This window comes from Salvelinus fontinalis, chromosome 21 (genome assembly GCF_029448725.1).
Source record: "Salvelinus fontinalis isolate EN_2023a chromosome 21, ASM2944872v1, whole genome shotgun sequence".
Classification (NCBI taxonomy): domain Eukaryota; kingdom Metazoa; phylum Chordata; class Actinopteri; order Salmoniformes; family Salmonidae; genus Salvelinus; species Salvelinus fontinalis.
Window position 1 is genome coordinate 20,270,135 of NC_074685.1, and position 25,529 is coordinate 20,295,663.

General features: G+C 42.6%; 1 protein-coding gene across 3 annotated transcripts; it reads right to left on the reverse strand.

Annotated features, from left to right (window-relative positions):
* Positions 1–155: 155 nt before the first annotated feature.
* LOC129818388 (mediator of RNA polymerase II transcription subunit 15-like) lies at positions 156–24,102 on the reverse strand. 3 transcript variants are annotated; one of them, XM_055874224.1, is made up of 18 exons: positions 23,953–24,102; positions 22,022–22,109; positions 21,827–21,878; positions 21,684–21,710; positions 21,418–21,564; positions 9,332–9,648; positions 8,874–9,143; positions 8,535–8,648; positions 6,015–6,125; positions 4,273–4,397; positions 4,009–4,136; positions 2,004–2,138; positions 1,856–1,919; positions 1,690–1,756; positions 1,401–1,561; positions 1,004–1,170; positions 634–732; positions 156–384 (listed from the first exon to the last, which is right to left on the reverse strand). In XM_055874224.1, the coding sequence occupies exons 1-18, from the start codon at positions 24,018–24,020 to the stop codon at positions 248–250; spliced, it is 2,277 nt and encodes a 758-aa protein (XP_055730199.1). In that variant the 5' UTR covers positions 24,021–24,102; the 3' UTR covers positions 156–247. The 3 variants fall into 3 exon arrangements, with proteins under 3 accessions (XP_055730199.1, XP_055730201.1, XP_055730198.1); XM_055874226.1 differs by having other exon boundaries at positions 4,009–4,139; positions 9,332–9,645; positions 23,953–24,101; XM_055874223.1 differs by having other exon boundaries at positions 4,009–4,139; positions 23,953–24,101.
* Between the last annotated feature and the right edge of the window lie 1,427 nt (positions 24,103–25,529).

The window sequence follows — 25,529 nt, forward strand, 5'->3', positions numbered from 1 at the left end:
AGCTTTACACAGCAAAGTGTTCAATTATTGGTTATACATTTTCTCACCTTAGAATTCTTTACAGAACACACCCCAAATGGACTTTCTCATAATACCATTTCGTGTTGAAGCCTCAGCAGCACACCCTAGTGGTGGTAGGGGAGAGCTGGCATTCCAGGGTGAGTTAGCCCACCCCTTTCAGTTTGCACAGTCTGTGATAAGTTATGTTGTCTCCAGCAGAGGTTTGATGAAGAGGTGAGCCTCTTATCTACGCTGCAGAAAGACAGGCTTGTCTGACACTCTGGGCCCAGGTATTGAGCAGTGCAGTCACAGAGTGCTTGTCTGGGAGCTGTAGGAGTTTGGAGGTCATATTTCTGTGAACGTTCTTTAGGAAGGGGTTGGCACCTGGAGAGGAAGACAAAGTGATGCATTAATCAACTAGAAAATGTATGAAACCTAAAAGACTGGCTACTGACATGGCAGTATGGTTAAAAAATTATAATTGTTATTTTGCTGAACATTTAATTTGTTACACATTTTAAACTAGGTAATATTGGGCAACATTTCATTACAACCAAAGTTAAAATAGAGTCAATTTGACTAAAACAGGCTCCATAGTTGAGTATGGGTACAGAGAGAGCCAGTGTGTCTTACCATACACTTGCCCATCGTCTGCCCACTGAGGGCTTTGGTCTGGGTAGTCTGCAGGGATGCTGAGCTGGAGAGGTGGCACACTTGGCAGGTTCTTGTCGTCTGGAAGAGAAAAGCAGAGAATAGCATCAGACATCAATTTTATCTTTGAGGGAGGATAATGTGATTTCCCCCAGCCTTCATCTCTTAACGCCCTAAACCAGGGGTCGGCAACAGACCGGCCCGTAAGGATTTTCGTTTTTGTAAAATCAGGAATTAAGCTAGAAATTAGTTTCATTTAGGAAATCTGTTCCCACGAATAAAAAGGGAGACGTGATCGTGTCTCAATGTAACCGTGGCTGGATCTAGTTGCCTACCTCTGCCCGAAACTCACCTAGTTTACAGATTAGATGCACCGTGCCGTTGTTACTGCAGAATGAGGGGTCCAGGTTGACCAGGAACTTAGCATTGAGGCGGGCCACCTCCCCCTGCAGGATGTTGGGGATGGTCTGGCGGTCATCATCCTCGTGTTTCCTCTTCCGGGCCACGATGGTGGGGCCCCTGTGGAGTGGAGAGTGGGAGAGAATAGAGATGGGTGTCAGATGACGGCCTGATCCCACTGCTACTGTACTCTTTCACACACTTTCTAAATGCACTGTAGGAAATGAGGATGGTCTTGTGTCGATGACAGAGACATGGACAGATCTAAAGCAAGGTCGCTCCAAGATGTCAGCCGGAAATCTGTCCATCCTGTAGGGTTTCTGGACATGGAGTAATTAGGGTAAACTCACGTGATTGGCGGCCCGTGGATGGCTGTCATGGCTGGGGCAAAGGTACGGTACAGGGAATGGTTGAAGACAGGAGAGCGGATGTTTGCCATGACGGCATCCAAGAGGGGCTGGCATAGGTACTGCTGCTTGGTGCAGGGCACAGGTGGAGGGGGTGGTGTCGGCTAAAACAAGTTTAGAATAAAGTCTTAACCTTTATGAACTCACAACAGAAAGACATTTTGAGAGCCAAAGAGCAATATAACAGCACAAAGATTTTCACCATGGTTGAAAAACCGGGTCTCACGCTTACCACAGCCATATCATTCTTCAGTTTCTCCAGTGCTATCTCACACTTCTGTAAGGTCCTGAGAGGACACCTGCAAGTCAGGGAGAGGAGATACGTTCTATAACCATTGTTAAGACCAACATGGATGGGCACTGACACACTCATAAGCAACACACTTGTATTATTTTACCTTGTGCTGGGGTCAGTGAGAATGTTTAGCAGGCTCTTCATCTTACTCAGGTCCTTTTTCCTATCTGTTAAGAACACAAACTCCCTTTAGTGAGTGGGAACAGCCAAGAGTAGACATAAAAGTAAGAAAGCATGGCGTGAGTGTATACCTTCGTTTTTGTCTATCTTGTTGATCATCCTGCGCAGCGGCTCGATGTATTTGGAAAGCTGTTTGAGTTTCTCCATGTACTGTTGGTCCTCCAGTTGAGAGGCCCCGACTGGACTTATCACTGAACTGGGGTTCCCTACACATCACCAGACAACCACATGGGACAACAATCACAATACTCATATACAGTTGAAGTCCAAAGTTAACATACACCATAGCCAAATACATTTAAACTCAGTTTTTCCACAATTCCTGACATTTAATCCTAGTAAAAATTCCCTGTCTTAGGTCAGTTAGGATAACCACTTTATTTTAAGAATGTGAAATGTCAGAATAATAGCAGAGAATAATTTTTTTCAGCTTTTATTTCTTTCATCACATTCCCAGTGGGTCAGAAGTTTAAATACCAAATACTAATTGAGTGTAGCATTGCCTTTAAATTGTTTAACTTGGGTCAAACGTGTCGGGTAGCCCTCCACAAGCTTCCCACAATAAGTTGGGTGAATTTTAGCCCATTCCTCCTGACTGAGCTGATTTAACTGAGTCAGGTTTGTAGGCCTCCTTGCTCGCACACGCTTTTTCAGTTCTGCCCACACATTTTCTATAGGATCGAGGTCAGGGCTTTGTGATGGCCACTCCAATACCTTGACTTTGTTGTCCTTAAGCCATTTTGTCACAACTTTGGAAGTATGCTTGGGGTCATTGTCTGTTTGGAAGACCCATTTGCGACCAAGCTTTAACTTCCTGACTGATGTCTTGAGATGTTGCTTCAATATATCCACATCATTTTCCGTCCTCATGATGCCATCTATTTTGTGAATTAAACCAGTCCCTCCTGCAGCAAAGCACCCCCCACAACATGATGCTGCTACCCCCGTGCTTCACGATTGGGATGGTGTTCTTTGGCTTGCAAGCCTCCCCCTTTTTCCTCCAAATATAACGATGGTCCTTATGGCCAAACAGTTCCATTTTTGTTTCATCAGACCAGAGGACATTTCTCCAAAAAGTACAATCTTTGTCCCCATGTGCAGTTGCAAACCGTAGTCTGGCTTTTTTATGGCGGTTTTGGAGCAGTGGCTTCTTCCTTGCTGAGCGGCCTTTCAGGTTATGTTGATATAGGATTCGTTTTACTGTGGATATAGATACTTTTGTACCCGTTTCCTCCAGCATCTTCACAAGGTCCTTTGCTATTGTTCTGGGATTGATTTGCACTTTTTGCACCAAAGTACGTTCATCTCTAGGAGACAGGACGTGTCTCCTTACTGAGCGGTATGACGACTGCGTGGTCCCATGGTGTTTATACTTGCGTACTATTGTTTGTTCAGATGAACATGGTACCTTCAGGCGTTTGGAAATTGCTCCCAAGGATTAACCAGGTCTACAATTTTTTTGATTTTCCCATGATGTCAAGCAAAGAGGCACTGAGTTTGAAGGTAGGCCTTGAAATACATCCACAGGTACACTTCCAATTGACTCAAAGGATGTCAATTAGCCTATCAGAAGCTTCTAAAGCCATGACATAATTTTCTGGAATATTCCAAGCTGTTTAAAGGCACAGTCAACTTAGTGTATGTAAACTTCTGACCCACTGGAATTGTGATACAGTGAATTATAAGTGAAATAATCTGTCTGTAAACAATTGTTGGAAAAATTACTTGTGTCATGCACAAATTAGATGTCCTAACCGACTTGCCAAAACTATAGTTTGTTAACAAGAAATTTGTGGAGTGGTTGAAAAACGAGTTAATGACTCCAACATAAGTGTATGTAAACTTCCGACTTCAACTGTACATTCAATATGTGTATACAGGGGCACTGAGAATGGGCTTGATTGGGCTTCCAATATTTGGCATAACCGGCAAATGGGAAACTAAAGAAGCTCCATACAAATCAACATCCTACATAAAGACAATTAAGAATGCCAACTTTAGTAAGGAAAACAATCATAGGTGAGGCTTAGGGGCTTAAAGCCACACCTCTGCTCCAGAGAGGAGCTGGGACAGTACCTGGGGTGTTGAGAGGTCCTGGGGAGGGGACACCATAGTTCTGCGGGGTGCGTGCGGTGGCTGGGCTATGTGAGGGCTGGGGGGACGGGCTAGGCTGGAAGCCCCCCGGCGACGGTGTGGGACCAGAACTGCTGTGAAGAAACACAATACAGGGTCACAGTTGACACCAGAGAATGTCATTCCATTTCAAGACTACACCTGAAATAAAACTTTCAAATGCCATATTCTAGTCAATAAGAGAGTGAGCATGCCAACTTTGCTCACCTGACTGAGTTTGGCTGGGAAGATGGGGGCTGTGGCGATGGCTGTGGCTGGGGAGGTGGGGGCATGGACTGGGGTGTCTGCACCTGTACCGGCGAGGGCGATGACATCATCTGGTGCTGCTGCACCTTTGGAGGAGGTGAAAAGAAAAGGGAGCTCACATCAGAGGAACCCAAGCAACTGTTCAGCTGGTTGGAAGCTGCCTCACATTACCATCCAACCTTAATAGCAGGGGGAAAAAACTGCTTCAAGCCATTACGCTGATCAGGGCCTGAGTGCCTACTGAGGAAGATGGGAAGAAAATATAATTGAGTGTCTTATTGGTACTTACCAAACACAACAATGAATACTGGCCAGATGTCCTAATACTTAGCAAAATAATACACTACATTTCCAACAAAATCTATAGGCTTACTAGAGCTGGGCGATATGGACAAAAATCCATATTGCGATAAATTGACCAGTTTGCGATATTGATAAATCATTACTAAATTATTATTTTGTGGGGAGGTGCTAGAGTTGCGCGATATGTACAAAAAGTCATTGTGATAAATGTAACTATTTTGCTGGATAATAATAAATACAACTATTAAAAAAAAGATGTCATGGACATTTACTTTACATTAGCAGCAGGGCTCTAGACAAATTTCTTCCAGTGCCCAGTAAGACAACAGATGGTAGCTTATGATGAAAAAAGTAAGCTATTTCATCTAACATTTCCAGGGAATGCATGATTGTTATTTTGATGTGCAACCAGTGAAAATAGGATCCAGCCTAGGATTAGCCTATCAGATTTAATTTAGCCTCTTTGTGCACATCGGACTACAAGCTAAATATGATATTGTTGCTATATAGCCATGCAGGCTAAGTAATTAATCTATGAGTAAATGTAGGCTAATGTCCTTCAAAAACTTTCCCACGCTAGGCCTAGGCTACTTGATGTAGGCCTATTCACTGCAAATTGCGCGCTCCACTCTTCGGGCGCATCGAAACCATACTAGGCTTACAGCCTACTCCGGTTATAAAGTGGTGCCATGAACTCAGTATTAAGAGATGAGAAATAAATTATATACTCACAGAAAGCTGTGACACTCCTCTCTGGAACTGGAACAGTAGTTGCTTTGAAAACTGTATTTTTCCCACAATTGCATTTTGAGAAACGGTCATATACTTGTGCTTCTCAGAATGCATCTCTCCCTCCTCCGTGCACAGTGGGGAGAGGGAGTGGCTCACTCACACAGCAGCCAACAGCAAAACAGGGACAGGCAGATACTTTCATAGCAGATAATGCATAGGCTATTACTGTGGGGAAAAATTGTTTCAGAACAATCTACAGGAATGTTGTGTAGCAAAATCACAAAAAATTACAGACGTACACAAAATGCTTCGGTAAGAGGAAGGCAATGTTGGTGTCGGTAATTTTGGGTTTATTGTCCCCGCTCTAAGGCCTACCCTTCATGGATTCCAAATCAGAACCTGCTTGTAGAAGGTACAACTCTCCTTTCATGAATCAACTACATACTGAGCATGAGAACAGACATTCACTATCAGATCTAATTCCACTGGTCTGTGTAAGGAGCAGCAGAGGTGGTTTGGGTAGAGTGGGGAGGAGATTAGAGGGCTGCACTGAGGGTTAAGAGTTCGCATAAGGAAGCACACCAGAGGGAATGGTTTTAGGAGAGGTGGTGGTCACCATAGAGGTAAGGGTCAGAGTACTGCCTGGTCACTCTACCCTGGTGAAATACCTGTGGTAACTGCTGTCCTCCCACGGCAGCAGAGTTTGGAGGTATGGCGGGGTTCGAGGCAGCGCGGGGCAACCGGGGCGGAATTTGCATCCCAATGCGGGGCATCATCATCTTGGAGGAGGACAGAGGGGACAACAGACATGTCACAAGCAAAACAAGAAATGCAGTGCATCAGCGGAGATGAGGCGCATGCATGCACAACAATGCAGTTGCACACGCATATGCAAGCAAGCTCCCAGGAACAACACTTGTAAGGTACACAAGAACAAACATATGCACGCGCACACACACACACTCATTGACACACATGCACGCACACTCATTGACACATATCACACAGTTAGTCATATCTTTAACCCTGGTGTGAGACACAGCCAGGCAGTGTTACCATGACAACAGTGATGAGGCCTGCCGCAGCCAGTGGGAACATGCTCCCTCTATATTCACAAGGCCAAACTATGCAGTGTGTATGACAATTATTTAAATGGATTAACGAAGTACAGAAGGTAAACATCTGTCAACTGACTACAAATAACAGAATCATTTTTGGTAATCTAGTATGTCTAGCTTTAAGTATTTTAAAATGGCCGCCAATGGTGGAACCCCATTGTTTCCCCCAGTAAGAGGCTTGGCAGTGATTTCCCAACAGTGTCTATTGGTCAATTGGATGAGATGGTGGGTGTCCTTCAATAATTGATGATGCCATGTCTTTGCATCTAAGAGTAGCGCTAGTAGATGTAGCAGCTGAGTTAAAGGATATATTTGGTTTGCAGGACAGAGGAGGCATGCAGTTACAGCATTCATTGCACGAACAGCACACATGCACGAAGGGGGAACAAGACATTCTAAAGTAGGTCTGAGGTATAATAAAGAGACATCCTCTGGGAGAGAATTTAATTTCTCTCAGCAGCCCACCTGTGGGTTTCATTCTGAGAAATCTTCAATAGGGAGGAGAATTAGTGTTGGGGTGAAGAGGTCTCCATTAATTCTAGTTTGGTAGAGAAAGAAGGGATGGGGAAGTGTCTTGTGGAAATTAATCCTAGCTCTATCACTCTTTTGCCAGGAAGCGATAAGATGAGTACCAAGCCTATCAGGGAATTCTCAAAAAGCACCGTACAGTGCCTTCAGAAAGTATTCATGCCCCTTATTCAACATTTTGTTGCATTACAGCCTGAATTCTAAATAGATTAAATATATTGCTCAACCCTCTACACACAATAATGACAAAGTGAAAACATGTTTAGACATTTTAGCGAATGTATTGAACATTTTATACAGACATATCTAATTTACATAAATAAATCACACCCGAGTCAATACTTTTTATAAGCAGCTTTGGCAGAAATTACAGCTGTGAGTGAAAAATGTAACTCGGACACTCAGGAACATTCATCCACCATCTAAAGTGTAATGAATAAATTCACCATGCTCAAAGGATATTCAATGCATTTTATATTTTTACCCAATTACCGATAGGTGCCCTTCTTTGTGAGGCATTGGAAAACCTCCCTGGCCTTTGTGGTTGAATCTGTGTTTGAAATTCACTGCTTGACTACCCCACACATACAGATAATGTGTGGTGGGGTGGAGATGAGGTAGTCATTCAGAAATCATGTTAAAGAATATTATTGCACACAGAATGAGTCCATGCAACTTATTATGTGACTTGTTAAGCAAATTTTTACTCGTATTTAGGCTTGCCATAACAAAGGGGTTGTATACTTGACTCAAGACATTACAGCTTTTCATTTTCTATTAATTCGTAAAAATGTCAATAAACATAATTCGTTTGACATTATGGGGTAGGCCAGTGATAAAAATATAAATGTATTCAATTTTAAATTCAAGCCGTTCCAAAATAAAATGTGGAAAAGACAAGGGGTGTGAATCCTTTGAAGGCACTGTACATGCAAATGAAAACCAACTAAATTGATTCCCTGGGTTATGTAGGAGATTCATCATTCTGTTCAAACCAAACCTGAGCCATTAAGCAGCAAAGTTGCCATTATATGAATCGATGCAAACTTAAGTCTCTCTAGCTAATGCTATGTGATATAACAACCACTACTACCTTCTGGCTATGGCATCAGCTTTAGTATGGCAAAAGGCAACACAGAAAACTAAATATGTACTGCCATAATCAAGCAAAACGGCAGTAACTGCTCATTTAGTCGAAAATGTGTTAATGTCATTTTTGCTACATTAAATGCTTAATCATGTGGACAAGTATCCCGCCTCTATTGTATTGTGTTTGAGAAAACAATGGGGGTCATGTTAGCAGTAACTGCATAAACCCACTGTGAAACCAAGGTAAATAAAAGCCATTTTTCTCAGTTCCACGCTATGAGCAGTTACTGCCTTTTTGCTTGGTAGGGCAGCATAGAGCTTGCGACCCAAAATTCAATCAACCCTGTCGTCATTCCAAACGGGTAAATCTGAAAGCATGCACTCACTCCAGGCCAGGCTCAGTGACCAGTGGCAGTCAATCAGTCCCACCACATCAGCTTGCAGTGCTCTTACCTGGCCAGGTACAGCTGCCGCTAGCTGGGCCTGAGCCGCCGCCTGTTGGGCTTGCTGCGCTGCCTGCTGGGCCTGCTGGACTTGCTGCTGCTGCTGTTGCTGCAATGCTCTAGCCTGGCCACACACAAAGCACACACACATACAAAAAACACACGGCACATACACACACATAGGGAAGCAAGCAAGCAGAGGGGTGTGTAAACAAGTTACTGGAATGTGTGTTATCCCAGATACTATAGATTATGAATTTAGAGTGGACAACAAAAGGTCACCACTATTCTACAGAGATTGAACTAAACTTTAAGTTAATCTTTTTCAATTACACCACCTCTGCTTTACCTGCAAGGCTTGGATCTTGAGCTGCTGCTGTTGCTGCTGCTGCTGACTGAGCGAGCTGATGGGCACATGCTGTGTGGGGGCCATCTGCCCAGCCAGAGACTGGGGCACCATGCCCTGCTGCTGCTGGGAGTGGGGGGGCAGCTGGGTCGGCTGGGGCTGAGACTGAACCTGTTGCTGCTGTTGTTGCTGGACCATGTGCTGGATGGACTGTGCATGCTGCTGTTGGAGTTGTAACTGAATCTGCTGTTGCTGGTGCCTTGATGGGTGCATCTGAAGACAGATGTGGAGGGTGTGTAAATACTTAAGATGCCCATTATTTGAAACCCAAAAAATATTTTATTCTCATGTCAAACTTGTTTACCAAAAGATAAACCAATTCACTGCCTTCTTGCATGTCTCTGTTTGCTTTTAATTGTACATCTAGGCAGGCTATCATGGCAGGGCTTTTACGCTTATACCTGGTTCTGTTGTTGCTGGTTTTGGGCCTGCTGTTGCTGCTGGTTTTGGTGCTGCTGTTGGAGCTGTTGGTTCTGATGGTGTTGCTGCTGTAATTGTTGCAGCTTCATCTGCTGCTGGACCTGAAACTGCTGCTGCTGTATGGCTGTCTGTTGTTGCATTGCTGTCTGCTGCTGCATGGCCGTCTGTTGCTGTTGTTGCATGGCTGTCTGTTGCTGCTGTGCCTGGAACTGCTGGAACTGGATGGACTGCTGCTGGGCCTGCTGCTGGGCCTGCTGCTGGGCAATCTGCTGCATCTGCATCTGCCCTGGACCTCCTACTACAGGGAGGATGTGGACAAAACAGACATCCTCCAGCTGAAAACTTGGGGAAAGCCCTGGAGGAAAAGTCCTACACCTGAGCACATAGAAATAAGAGTCTGGAGCAGTGCATGTTAGCAGAGTTGGGCAGTTGAACACCCTGCTCATCTCACAGAGCGCTCCACGTCTTTTCCCGCGCTCCAGTCAAACTGTGCCCGCTTAGCTCCCACTCATCTCCGCTCACATGCTCTGAGCCTCACGGAGGACACAGAAATATGAGTTTGGAGGTCCCTGATACAAAATCAAAATGTCATGACTGGTAAGCTACTGATCCAATTGTTTCTGTGGGCTAACAGACAGAATTCAAATAAGTAAGGGATAATCAACGAGGCGCTATGCGTTCTATGGAAAATATTGAATGATGTGGAAGGTGTGTTCCTCATTTAAAAGTTGGATCATACTGCAGCACCGCTTGCAGGATGCTGCGGTCTGGTACAGCATGTTACAGTGCATGACGTCGTAGTATTTTACTGTCAGCCATTGTTGCCGTTAATGCCCTTAATGCTTGTTGAAGCCACCAGAGGGCATCTTTGAGGGCATCTTCATGAAGCTTGTTGGCGCTTGCTTACTTTCCTAAATAATCCTACAGAGGTCCATGCAGGCCAGACGTTTTGATTGCTATACCCTATCTGAAAGAGCATAAAAAGGTAATGAATTTTGTTTAAATGAAGCAACCATAGCCTCAGCTACTATAGCACAGAGAAATACATGCTATTCTGTTCTTTTTAAATAAATTGTCTTAGTATTATGTTTTTTTGAATGACCTTAAAATATTAATGGATTTCTTTGTGATTGTGTAGATTAAATGTATTTATAGACTGGCAGCTATTGGTAGGCTACTTGTTGAGTCTTGGATATTCTACTGTTAATATGCATAGCGCACAGCAGACCTTCATGGCGCTTTGAATGCTCAGTAATTTGTCTTTTATGATATTTAACTTAATGTAGGCCTACTGCTTGAGTGTAAAATACACATATTTCAGTAAATTCAGGGGCAGGTGGGTTAAAGGTTTTTAATGAAATTAAGTTATTGAAATGACATGGAGCTGTAAGCCGAAGAGTCATGTTTACTGTAACTGTTTTAGCGTAACTTACTTATTGGCATAAAGGCCTACTTCAATGTACAGTACATCAATCATTCCTGCATGTCATCACACAGCATACAAGTCATCCATGTACTTAAATAACTAAGGGACCCTTGAATATTTAAACAATTAATAAATCGCAACATGTGGCTAAAGCGATTGAATTCACGATTGCATTTGACTGTTTTTAATATTGGCTATACTAGAGACTTCAAAACATTTTTAACTATATGGGATTGATTATAATTTGGTTGTAAAGTATTATTGTATTTGTTGTGGTGTTTATACTGTTAGAAATGTAGCTTAATTAAATTGATTAACTTCTCATGGCTGCAGGGGCAGTATTGAGTAGCTTGTATGAAAGGTGCCCAGAGGTGCCCATAGCAAACTGCCTGCTCCTCAGTCCCAGTTGCTAATATATGCATATTAATATTCGTATTGGATAGAAAACACTCTAAAGTTTCTAAAACTGTTTGAATGATATCTCTGAGTATAGCAGAACTCATATGGTTGGCAAAAACCTGAGAAAAAATCCAAACAGGAAGTGGGAATTCTGAGGTTGGTCGATTTTCAACCCAGCCCCTATTGAATACACAGTGGGATATGGATCTGTTTGCACTTCCTACGGCTTCCACTAGATGTCAACAGTCTGTAGAACCTTGTCTGATGCCTCTACTGTGAAGTGGGGCCAAAGGAGACAGGAATGAGTCAGGTCTACCATGAGCTGACCATGCGAGTTCACATGAGAGGGAGCTCTGTTCCATCGCACATCTTGAAGTCAATGGAATTCTCCGGTTGGAACGTTATTGAAGATATGTTAAAAACATTCTAAAGATTGATTCAAAACATCGTTTGACATGTTTCTACTGACTGTTAAGGAACTTTTTGACATTTCATCTGCTTTTAGTGAACGCGCTTCCTGACTTTGGATTTGTTTACCAAACACGCTAACAAAAATAGCTATTTGGACATAAATGATGGACATTACCGAACAAAACAAACATTTCTTGTGGAAGTGGGAGTCCTGGGAGTGCATTCCGACGAAGATCAGCAAAGGTAAGTGAAGATTTATAATACTATTTATGAGTTTTGTTGACTGCACAATTTGGCGGGTAACTGTATGGCTTCCTTTTGTGGCTGAACGCTGTTCAGATTATTGAATATTGTGCTTTTGCCATAAAGCTTTTTGAAATCTGACACATCGGTTGCATTAAGAACAAGTGTATCTTTAATTCTATGTAAAACATGTATCTTTCATCAAAGTTCATGATGAGTATTTATGTTATTTGATGTGGCTCTGCAATTTCTCTGGATATTTTGGAGGCATTTCTGAACATGGCGCCAATGTAAACTGAGGTTTTTGGATATAAATATGAACTTTATCGAACAAAACATATGTATTGTGTAACATGAAGTCTAATGAGTGTCATCTGATGAAGATCATCAAAGGTTAGTTATTCATTTTTATCTCTATTTCTGCTTTTTGTGACTCCTGTCTTTGGCTGGAAAAATGACTGTCTGTGATTTTGCGGTGACCTAACAATCGTTTGTGGTGCTTTCGCTGAAAAGCCTATTTGAAATCAGACACTTGTGGGATTAACAACAAGATTACCTTTAAAATGGTATAAGATACATGTATGTTTGAGGAATTTTAATTATGAGATTTCTGTTGTTTGAATTTGGCACCCTGCACTTTCACTGGCTGTTGTTATATCATCCCGCTAACGGTATTGCAGCCATAAGGGGTTTTAATATTATGGTGTTTCTATTCCAAGAAAAACGAAAATGCATTTTACATTAGCCTATGTAGGCCTCAGGGTTTCCGTTAGGAAAATATGGCGCTGTACAATGTGACCGGTCGCGAGTAGGCCTAGGCTACTAAGTGACTGCAAGAGAAGAGCAAAATAATCCTAACATTTCCACAGCCTAATTGTAGGCTAACAAATATCCAAACGGAGATATGATTGATCTATCAAGACCAGTCCCCATGCATGTCTAAAAGCAGCGCGAAACAGTGCGGAAATAGTTGACCACACGTGAGTAGGCTATTGCTTCAAATCCTATAATAACAGTTGGATGACTTTGGGTGTTTCAGTATGCAACAATTTGTTGTCTTCAATTGCATTAGCCTACTTTATTCCACTATTTCTGTCATTCAGTGATTTATTCCCATAGTAATCCGTTATGGATTCATCCAGATGTGGTTAGAAAACAGTGGATGTGGTGGGCTATGCAAAGAGATGGGTGAAGTGACATGCCTCGCAAACATCCATTAATACATTTAAAATCCCTAAACTCGGCAAGAGTATTGTCCTGCTGATAGCCCATCAAGGGTGGATGCCTTCTTATGTATTCCAATTTATTGGAAAGGCTGCTAAACCATTTACACCTGGCCCACAGCGTTATTGCGTACTTACAGTACAGTGCACTTTCACGTCATTCTCCACCTGACTCTCTACCAATGCCACCAGAATATTCTTTCTATTGTTGTTATCTATTCGGTAACATTCCACAAGTAAATGTAATAAATATAACACCTACATTAAATAGCTCTGGTTTTCGCCATCAACTTGTTAATTTAGCAGACATCACTTGCGTATATTCAGTAACCACATATTTTAAGAATATAAGACCATTTTAGTTTCTATTAGAATAAAAAACGTACAGTGTAACAACAGTTTTAGTAAGTAATAAGCTACGGTCTAGTTACAGCTTTTTCTGACAAAGTAGGGGGGGGGGGGATTATAATTGTGCGCGCGTGGGACAGGGGAAGAGCAATTCTTACACTATTGTTCTGAATTCAAACACTTCATCATCCTCATCAATCAGCTCATTAAAATTCAATTGTAATACATTTTGTCACTCCCGTTCAACAACTCCAAATCGCTTTTGCATGTGCTCCAAAGGGATAACTTGAAATAACATGTAATAGGTTCATTAAATAATCCAAAGGAAAAATGTGATAATGTATTAGCCTAGTGGATATACAGTACACCTACTCATTCAAGTTGTATTTTTAATTTTTACTATTTTCTACATTGTAGAATAATAGTGAAGGCATCAAAACTATGAAATAACACATATGTATTCATATAGTAACCAAAAAAAGTGTTAAATCAAAATAGATTTTAGATTCTTCAAAGTAGTCACCCTTTACCCTGATGACAGCTTTGCACACTCTTGGCATTCTCCATCAGAGGAACTGTTAGAATTATGTACTAAAGAACAGCTGTTGAAGGTTGCTGAACACTACAAGGTTGAAATTAGTGATAAACGTCTATAAAATTCTATTAGGTTGATATTGAAGGCCAATCTGATGGAGTGGAATTCTTGAAGTTACCACTCTGCTGAGGACTCACCGTCTCCCAGTATCGTTAATGACCGCTCCATCGGTTAGTCTAGTAGTCTTCTTTTTGAACTGCTTTTGTTACATTTAGAGCATGATCGTGAAAAGCTTGAGCATGATTGTGTAAAGTATGAAAAGGAATTGGCATTTAAACAGGATTTGGAGCGTGCTAAAATCAAGCTGCAACAAGAGCGGTTAGAGTTGGTTAGGGAAGGAAAGCTCTCAGGGGAGAGTTTGATCTGGGAAGGTGACCCAGATTTTCCTAGGGGTCGTTCCTCTATTGGTCGTGCCCCGGACACATTTGATTTTGTTGGGAACTTACGGTTGTTGCCTCAATTTAATGAAAAGGACCCTGAGACATTATTTTCGTTGTTTGAGCATGCTGCTGACGCTAGGAGTTGGCCTGATTCTGACCGCACTTTAATGTTGCAGTGTGTGCTGACTGGTAAAGCGCAGGAAGCATATTCAGCTCTTAGTGTTGCCGACAGTGTCAGTTATAAAGGTTAAAACGGCTGTTACAGATTTACGAATTGGTTCTTGAGGCTTACCGCCAACGATTTAGAACTTTAAAAAGGGATGATAAACACTCATGTTGAGTTTGCGCGAGTATTATCTTCACTGTTTAATCGCTGGTGTTCCACCTCTGCAGTTATGACTTTCCAAGGGCTGTGTGATCTGATTATGTTAGAGCAATTAAAAAGGACACAATCACTGATCGTATAGCCACGTACATTAACGAACGAAAAGTAAAGACTGTCGCTGAAGCTGCGGTTTTGGCGGACGAGTATGTTTTGACTCACAAATGTCTTTGCAGAGCCACGTATTTGGAGTGAGTGGGGGCGTTTGGAGAAATTTGGGCCTCGCTCACCGAGATACTTTGGTTCACGGGCAGAGTGTCATTCAACTAGGGTTGAGCCTGACTCCCGTGGTAAAGCTGACTTTGGTCAAGAGTGTCACTACTGTCAAGGTTCAGGTCATTGGAAAAACGAATGTCCGGTTCTCAGGGCTTGGGGTAAATTCAGTACATGTGCTTACGTTAAATCTAAGCCTACGGCGTTAGCTGCGCCTGTTCCACATCAGTTCACTCCTGACACCTTGTTTCATGCACAGGGGCATGTGAAAGTCCATATTGACCAAGACTATTTACATTTCATTATGGGAGGGGTTTGTGTCTGTCAGGAAGTAAGAACCTAGTGCCAGTGAAGATCCTGAGACACAGGTGCCTCAATCGTTTGTGTTGGAATCTGTGTTACCCTTCTCTGCTGAGACTGATTCGGGGAATAGTGTTCTAATTAGGGGAATAGTTTTGAACACTGTCAGTTCCATTGCATAAACTGATGTTGGATTGTGGACTGGTGAAAGGTGAGGTTGTTGTGGGGGGTGCGTCCTTCGTTGCCTATTGAGGGTCTCGACGTTATCCTTGGGAATAACTTGGCTGGTGAACATGTATGGCCTGTCGCGTTTCCATCTCTAGTGGTTTCCACTAAGCCGTCATTTGTAGGGATTCCTGATGAGTGCGCAGAGTTTCCTCAGAGGTGTTCTCTGCGTGTGCAGTGACGCGTTCTATGAGCCGTCGCGACCTGGTCACTGCGTCGGCTAACGAGAATACTACAAAGAAGTCTGTCACTGCTTTCCCAGTTATCCAGTTCTGTATCCCGCTCCGATCTAATCAATGCGCAACGGACTGACCCCACATTAGAAGAGTTGCGTGACCAAATTGTGCCTGTGGAACAGTTGGGAGATGTCGCCCATGGCTATTTTCTCCAAGAGGACGTTCTGATGAGAAAGTGGGTGTCTCATGGTAGTTGTTTTCTGGGGGAGGCGATTAGTCAGGTTGTTGTACCAGTTAAGCTTTGTGAGTTGGTGTTGATGACTTCCCACAACGACGTTGCTGGACATATGGGTGTGAGGAAAACCTACAATCGCAACCTCTTGAAGCCAGGGGCAAAATTTTTATGTTTGGAAAAATAACGTTCCCAATGTAAGCTGCCTATTTCTCAGGTCCAGATACTAGAATATGCATATAATTGACAGAGTAGGATAGAAAACACTCTAAAGTTCCCAAAACTGTCAAAATATTGTCTGAGTATAACAGAACTGATTTTGCAGGAAATCCAACCTGGAAGTGACTCTTATTTTGAAAAAAATCACTTTGCCTGCCTTTCGTCCATTTAAAGGGATATCAACCAGATTCCTTTTCCAATGGCTTCCTCAGGGTGTGAAAAGTCTTTAGACATAGTTTCAAGCTTTTATTCTGAAAAATTAGCGAGATTTATCAAAAACGCGTCAGTGGATAGACGGAGGTCCTTACATTAGTTCATGAGCTCGACACTGGTTGCTTGACATTTTCTTTCTCTCCAGTATTGAATAGTTTACAGTCCGGTTGAAATATTATCGATTATTGATGTTAAAAACAATTTGAGGATTGATTATTAAAAACGTTTGACATGTTTCTACGAACTTTACGGATACTTTTTGGAATTTTCGTCAAGCCTTGATGACCTGCATAAGGCTGTGGAATACTGAACATAACGCGCCAAACAAATAGAGTTTTTTTTATATAAAAATAATCTTTATCGAACAAAAGGAGCATTTATTGTGTAACTGGGAGTCTCGTGAGTGCAAACATCCGAAGATCATCAAAGGTAAGCGACTAATTTTATTGCTTTTCTGGCTTTCGTGACCAATATACATTGCTGCTAGATGTTCTTAATGTTTTTTTTAGTGATTGATAAACACACAAACGCTTGGATTGCTTTTGCTGTAAAGCATATTTTCAAAATCTGACACGACAGGTGGATTAACAACAAGCTAAGCTGTGTTTTGCTATATTGCACTTGTGATTTCATGAATATAAATATTTTTAGCAATTTTTTTTTAAATTTGGCGCTCTGCAATTCAGCGGTTGTTTACGAAAATGATCCCGCTAAAGGGATCCGTGCGTCAAGAAGTTAAGACATTTTTTGGCCTAGGTTAAAGAGGGATGTTTATGAGTTCATTAAAACTTGTCACACCTGTCAATTAACTGGTAAACCTAATCAAGCTATTAAGCCGGTACCACTGTTTCCTATTCCTGTACTCAGCCAACCTTTTGAGTATCTGATTATTGACTGTTGCTCCTCTGCCTTGTTATAAAAAGGGTAGTTGTTCACTGTAATGTCAGACTACTAGGTTTTCTGCTGCCTATCCTCTCCGGTCTATCACGACTAAGTCTGTGTTAAAAGCTTTGACTCAGTTTCTCTCACTGTTTGGAATCCCTATGGTCATTCAGAGTGATCAAGGATCTAATTCACCTCCAATCTGTTTGGTCAGGTTCTCCATCAGCTCCATATTGAACACAATTTGTCTAGCGCCTATCACGCACAAAGTCAAGGAGCACTGGAACATTTCCATCAAACACTTAAGTCTTTGAGAGCTTATTGTACTGAGATGGATTGGGAGGAGGGGTTGCCTTGGTTACTGTTAGCCGCTAGGGAGGTTTCACAGGAGAGCACGGGTTTCAGTCCAAATTACCTTGTGTTTGGACATAAGGTGCGTGGACTTCTCTGTTCTCCAGGATGACTGGATGCCCCCTCAGTTCCAGTTTATCATATGTGTGTGATTTCCGGCGACGCCTGTACGCCGCTGGTGAAATGACTAAAGAGAAGCTATCATCTTCACAGGAGAGGATGAAGGGCATATTTGATCTGCGAACTGAGCCTTGTCACTTTAGTCCAGGTGACCAGGTTCTTGCTTTGCTGCCAAGCGTTGGTTCTCCTTTTCAATCCAAGTTTCAAGATCCATATACAGTGGTGCGCCAGTACACTGAGCAAAACTATCTAGTTGCCACTCCAGAACGGAGAAAAGCACACCAACTGTGCCATGTAAATTTGTTAACCATATTATGCGTGTTCCTCTGAGACTGAACAGTGGGAGTCTACAGAGGACGGTAAACCTGTTCTTTTGGCCGATACCGTTATTTCCCTGGGTTCTTGTCGTGCTAGGATCGTGCATGAGGAGGAAGATGTTCCTGGTCCCGACGATTGTGGATTGAAAAATTCAGAGACACTGGATATTTTAGACAGCCTTCTCTCTCATCTACCTGTTGGGCGGAAAGTGATGGTTGGTCTGATTCGGAGATTTCCATGTTTGTTTTCTGATACACCTACCCATACAAACTTAATAGAACATGATATTGACATTGGAGATACTGACCCCATTCAACAGCGGTTCTATAGAGTTTCTTCAGAGAAACTGCGTTGTCTGGATGCTGAGGTCAGGTACATGCTGGAGAGTAAGATGGCAGAGCCTTCTTTCTCCAGTTGGGCTTCTCCCTCTATCTTGGTCAGTAAACCGGATGGAACAAACCGATTTTGTACGGACTACCGTAAGGTAAAGTGTCACTAAACCAGGTTAATTTCCTCTTCCTCGGATGGAGGACTGCGTTGATCAAGTTGGCGCAGCTAAGTTTGAGCAAATTTGACCTGTTAAAGGGCTATTGGCAGGTGCCACTGATAAGTAGGGCACGTGAAATCTCTGCCTTTATTACACCCTCTGGTCTGTACTTGTATTCAGTTATGAGTTTCGGTCTGTGTAATGCACCTGCCACTTTTCAGCAACTTATGAACAGGGTTGTCTCCGGTCTGGCCGGGTGCGCTGTTTATCTGGACGATGTAGTGATATATGCAGATACTTGGGAGGAACATCTGTCCCGTATTCAAGCCTTGTTCGACCGCCAAGCTACGGGTCGCCTCCCGATCAATCTGGCTAAATGTGAGTTTGCTCAGGCGACCGTTACATACCCTGGGAAGGTGGGTGGGCAGGGTGAAGTTCGTCCTGTTTGGGCTAAAGTGGTAGCTATTGATGTTTTTCCACCACCAACTACTAAAAAGGAACTGATGCGTTTCTTGGGAATGATTGGTTATTACCGTAGTTTTTGTAGGAACTTCTCTACTGTGGTTGCTCCCTTTACAGTGTTTTATTTTGTCTGGTATTGTCCTGTTCTGTCGCTCCTGTCTGTTCCCTGCTGGTCTCGTTTTCTTTCTTCTTAAAGGTTGCTTCCTGTCCAAAGGTTGCTGAGGTCTGGGGAGGACGAGGTTGGCTGGGGCAAGGGGACGCAAAGGCTGGATTAATTTGTTCTGCGACTAGAATGGTGTTCCGGGGTCTTTGTTGGTCCCTGGTTTTATGGGGGGGGTGACAACCCACTGTCTGTCGAATTCTCTTTGCTTTTGTTTACCTTAATAGGATGTCGGTGGGCAAGGTCGGGAGGGTCGTCAGCGAAATGGGACACACCTGGGCTCGGGTGTGTCCCAGGAAAAATGCACCTCTTCCCCATTCATTGAGGAGACTCTCGCCATGCAGACACAAATTTTGGTTGTGGCATTTTTGTGGCTCTTTTTAGTGTTTGCGTTGGCACCTTTCAACACCCCTCATTATCACATTTATGCACGCAACCACTCACACTACTGATTACTGACTACACACACCATTGTTCATTATATTTAGTTTACTTTAGTTAAATACATATATTTTGTTATTCCCCATCTCCACGTTGTCTCCTTGTTTGTTACGTGGTTTGAGCCAGTTCGTGACACTGGATAAGTCGTTCTAAGTTCAGCTTAACTAGATAGCTAGCAAAGCGATTCACATTTCTTGCTAGCTAACCAAAGGCCACCTGCATCTCTAGCTGTAGCTACCCAAAAACATTGAAGGTCACTCACCCACTCCTCCAATGACATGACATCCTCCTAGAAACTAGTAATGTTAGGCTTTGTGATTTTAGCTAGCTACATAAATAAATATGCTAGGCCAGGGGTGTCAAACTCCATCAGCGAATGGGCCATATTAAAAAAACAATGAATTTGTGGGCTAGACATGGCCTCTTCATGTATTTTTTACATGCAACTTCAACCCAAACTGGCCAAAATATGGCCCTTTATAACGTCCACTTATGTACCAAGGATGCCGTATATAGCATTTTGACTTAAACAAAAGATAAATAATATTTGTCCAGCTTTGCTGCTATGCCTGCAGGTGTGCATAATGTTGTGACCCTAATCAAAAAGTATTTATTTACTCCAAATAACAAAAACGTATCTATAAGTTGTTGTAACATTTAAACTTAACATGTAGTTCAATTTTCTTGTACTGCATGAATCCCCGGTGCGGTTGAAGGCAGCATTGCTGTATGGTGCACTTAAAATGTATTGTAGTTGAGTAGCCAGCCAGGCTACTGCTTAATATGTTGCTGTAATAGGCCTACATATTTCTTCTTTGCAGGGTGTTTTGTTGCAGGTTTAGTTTTTGGTCATTGTCCAGCTTTAAAAACCAAAGCCAGAATGCAACATTTTAGCAGCCTAGCTAAGACTGTGTCATGTGTCTGTCTGTCTACAGTTTCCCTGCGCTGTAAGCTCTAAATGGGACACACGAAAGCAGCGCAGTTGAAGTTGAATTCAACGATGCAAGCGCATCAGCCTGTAGTTTCATAAAGTAGATGACTCAACTGTTGCCTTCTTTATACTCGCTTGTGTGCCCAAGTCGGCCCACGGGCTTTGTTTGTTACATGTGTGCACTAACCTATTATCCACGTTATGACTGACTTGTGATCATTGCCCTTGCTAGTTTGATTGTAGTTACATTCAAAATATTGAGTCATTGAAACAAACGGTGCACCCCGATTGGGTGGAGGCAGCAAACACTGTACCAGGCCACCTGATAGCAATATTTTTTGGACTACCAAGTATTGGTGAATTATATTAATAATGTATTGAACTGCATCCATCTATTCTGCCAACAATGCCTTACTGTGTCATGGAATTATTTGTCAAATATAACCTATTTTTAAAAACTCAAAAGTTGGTTTTGAAGCATGAACTGGGAATTTTATTGACTGATTATACTTTGCAGATATGGAAGAAACATAGTTAAAATGCTGTCAGTTCCACTTTAACACATTTGCTGAAAGAAATGTGTTCATTTGCAGGTAGAAATGTGTTCAACATCCACTGAAGTAGCTAGCAAGTTTACTAGATAGCTACAGTAGTTGCCTTGCCAAACAGATGTGCTAGTTTAGCTAACCAAACCATCAGTCCTAGCCTGCTATTATGAAAATCTAACTCAATAATAACAATATTTTAAATTCAACCTTTGCTTTCAAAAGCAGCTCAAACATAGAACATGTGAATTCTACTGTGCGTTATAGTGAAATAATGAAGGCTCTAGACTGCCCTTCAAGCCAATCAGAAACGAGTATTCAACAACGCCATGGTATAAACATGAAATACAGTGAGAAAATTAAATAGCTTCAGAGATACACTCACTCGATTGAGGATTTCCAGCCACGGCATGCTGACCCATTTGCATCTGCCCCATGCCACCCATGGGCGCACCAGGTGGCCGAGGCCCCATACCGATGCCCCCGGGAACCCCTGGAACACCTGGGAGATTTGTCAGGGCATTCATGGGATCTGGAAGAGGGGAGGCAATGTGTACATTTACACATGTGCAGTGGCATGTGTAGCTATGTATATATTCTTCTGAATGTATTTTAGTAACGGAGAACATGTTTTGCAAAATAACAACACACCAGGACCACCTCCTTGCGCCTTTTTATCTGCAAAACAAAACAAAGTCCATTACGTAACTCGACTTGACAGAATAGCTGTCTCGAAAAATATGAATGTGCGCTAGACATACATAGTAGATAGAGAAAGTATGTGGGGTACGTACGAATGTCTCTGAAATGAATGATCAACCTTGCTACCAGGGACAAGTATTCTTCCTGTTCAGAAGTAAACAATAACATACTTCAATGAGAGATGGCCATTATTTACCAATAATTCCAGTCACTCATTTACAATGTTAAAGAGTTTGATGATCCATGATGAGGTTACTAGGTGTGTGTAAATTAAACCGTTCACTTACTCTAGATTTGGCTTTGACATAGACATGGTTCTCCATATCATTGCTGGACTTTGTGTGTGCAGTCCCAGCCTTTCTCATCGCCTCTTCACTGAAAAAGAAGAAGCGATTCAGATAGTTTGCCTGCTGTATTTTGCTAGCACACATGCCAATTATATTATCTAAATTCCTGGCAGATAAAGTGCATTTTATTCCAAGTGAGGCCAAGCAGGAATGTCCCTGGGGTCTGTGTTGTAGCTAGCATCTTGCTAACTAACATTAACTAACGTTAGCTAACTACATAGCAGGGGCGGATCCAGGAGCATGGATTTTGTGGGGACAGTAGAGCGGAAAATGGCTACAGAGACAAGCGGGAACAACAGGAACTTCTGTTATGAGTGTGAGGATTTACTGTCGCTACCTAAGCTGCAAGAGACAGTCTTCTGTTTTTAGCTGTGAGGAATGGAAGAGGAAAAAGAGGAAGGTGTTCAAAAGAATGAGGAAAGCAAAGGTTGAATTTGATGAAGATGGCGACAGAAAAGGAGATAGGGAGTTTAGAAGACTGGTGTCAAGTACAAACAGAGTGAGCAGTATGCCAAGTCAAGTGCTGGAGGTGAAATGGAAGTGAGCGATGGCGAATTAAGTGAAGTAGATGGTGTGGTGTAGTGGTCGGAGCCCGAGGTCTGCATCGATGGACATGAAAATGAATGATCTGGTCCAGTAGGAGTGAAATTTTGCCTTTTGGTGGATCCATTTGTGGTTTCAGGTTGGGTGGGAAATGAGTTGAGTCAGTGAAGGTAACACATAGTGGGCTTGAGACATTTGTGAGCGTTTCTTCCAACCAGAGAGAGCAGGCACTATGCGTCACGCAACTATATTGTTACAGGTGTCAAGCTTATGGGCACGTGGCAGCAGTGTGTATGAGGTTAGTTCCTAGGTGTGAGAAGTGTGCAGAAAATCATGATACAAAGGAATGTGTAGTATTGGGGAAATAATCGGTATGTGCTAATTGTAAGAGTGGACATGGTGCTGGAGATCAGAAGTGTCCGGTGCAAGAGAGGCGGGTTGAGGTTACCAGGGTTAGAGTAGTGCAGAGGGTGTCGTATGCTGAGGCAGTGAAAAATGTAGAGGAAGATGGATCCAGGGTGAGGGATACTGAGACAATCCCTGCTAATTAATAATAGTAGATCTGTGCCAGCACAGAGGGATAGGTCAATGAGTGACATGCTTCAGTAAGCTTGGATTCTTAGCGTTCATAGCTATGGTTACCAACTGTACAGCAGAGAAGTATGTGTGAATACGAGATTTGACTTCAGGAGAGTTATAGGGTGTGTTGAGGTCCTGTCCTCGCAGGCCATTGTCCTGGGGTAGGGCCAGAGAGGGTTAACTCGTGTAATAGGGTGGTGGGTTTTAATGCGTGTAGGTTTTAATTTTTCCCCCCTTGTGTGTATCAAATTATAATGGATTTATCCCAATCTAGTTGGTGGCGGTAATGCAACATAAATTGGATGTCAACCGCCGTTAAACCTCTCCGAAGAAGTTAACGTTACATAGCACGCGAAGCAAAGACAGCGAAGGCTATAGTGACTAGCTAGTTTAACTAACCATTAGCTGAAAACCCAAACAGCTAAACGTCTGAAAACTTCTCGGGAAAAAACTCTAATTAGCTACGTCTTTATGGCAAATATGGACACATGTAGCTAACTACATCAACCCCGATTAAGGTTGGTTTACGGCCTCATAACAAGCATGTTTCATAGCTAGCTGGCTAGTAACCAGAGCTGCCGCTAATGGGCTGATCCATAAAGCCAACTAGCGGCTGCCCCGGCTAGCTGCTAACTCGTTAGCGCTGACTGAAGTTGTGGTGAGCTAGCTAGCCACTGTAGTGATAATAGCGGAGTAACTAAAAAATCACAACGTTTACAAACAGTATTAATAAAACACAAGTGTCTCACATTTGTGCAACAACTTTCTGTCGGAATGCAGGGCTTCTCCAGTCGCTATCTGGTCCTGGGACCTCCATTGCAGACGTCTTCTTCTTCGTGTATTTTTCCGGCAGACTAGACGCTGTGTTGCGTATTGCTGCCTTTCGCAGGTCGGAGTGCGGTTTGCACATTTTGGTCACAGGGGAATGGGGAAATCTTAAATTGCTCTACCATCTAACCCTGCACCTATACACTATCCCAAAAACCCACCACCCTATCCCACTACTTGGCCCTAAATGGTCATGCCAGGCTGTCGACCTGGGAGGATGGAACACCTTCTCTCAACTTCCTGTAGATCTTATGCACTAAAACGTCTCACACCCAAATTATGTATCTGCTGCTGCAACCTTGGAGAGGAAAAGGCGCAACGCTTGCTCACCATAAAAATACATCGTTTTATTAGACAAGTTTAAAAGACTGACGTTTCAGCCTTCAATGGCCTTCTTCAGAATAATAACAAAGGGAATGAACAAGTTCATACAGGGCATAGGGAAGACCATTAGGGAAAAAACTATGCTGCTGCAATTACCACAGCTATCTCCTGTGATTCCCACTCCATCAGTACAGTGCAGTTGATCACTATGGCTATAAACACAAGAAATCCAACCTTACTAAAACTCTCTCTTCAGGCCTATTCACTGGGGGGACTCCCAGTCTAATCACTCACACTTGGGCTATCCTCTACTCTCTTCACTGCCTCAGCATAGGAAACTTACTGCCACACTCGAACTCTGGCAATATCAACCTGTCTCTCTCTCTCATAGGGCACTTCGGATCCCCAGCTGCATGGGTGCACCCACAGTTGACACACAGTGCTTTCTCTATCTCAACTGTACACTCCTCCTGCACATCTCTCACATCTTGGGGTCTCCCTTCTACACATTACTGCAACATGTCCGAATCCTTGACACCTAAAGCACCGTAGAGGTTTCATAGCAGTACAACCTAACCTGACCTCAACAGATAGAAACTCTGTGTCAAAGATCTACAAAACAGACAGTTTATTCTCAGTCTCGCCATTGCCACTGTCTATGGATCACCAAACGGTGGGCGTCACAAACACCAGGAATGTTATTTTTCCTTTGAGCCACCTCTACACTCAACGCTACCCCACTGAACACCCCTTTGAGCGGTGCCCTGTCCACATTTTCATAAATTCATAGAATGTTTGTGAATGACATATAGTAAGACATTTGTGAACATTCTATAGTAATATAGAGTGGTAAAGTGGCATTTGGGAAATTAATTAAATAACATAATTAATCATGGCAACAGGAGAAAAAAGGTCTCAAACCTCCTACTTCACCCCAGTTGAGTTAGAAATATTAATGAATGTGTATGCAGAATATGAGTATATATTTAAGAAAAAAGGCAATACAGTAGCAGCTGCAAAAGAAAGTGAGCTGGCGTGGCAAAAAAAATGCATTTATCTTGAGTGTTCCACTTATTCAACATTTATATAGTGTGTGTGTGTTTTAATATTTATGCAGGTGCAACCCAACAAGCACGAAACGTACTTGGCAGTAACTGAAGATGAAATATAAAAA

Bases quoted from the DNA above. Each gene is read 5' to 3' on its own strand.
- LOC129818388 (XM_055874223.1), bottom strand. From the start codon at position 24,020: ATGGAGGTCCCAGGACCAGATAGCGACTGGAGAAGCCCTGCATTCCGA. The intron at 9,144-9,331 runs GTATAAGCGTAA...ATCTGTCTTCAG, and splicing joins ACCAGCAACAACAGAACCAG to ATGCACCCATCAAGGCACCA. The intron at 4,140-4,272 runs GTGAGCAAAGTT...GTTTCTTCACAG, and splicing joins TCCCAGCCAAACTCAGTCAG to CAGTTCTGGTCCCACACCGT.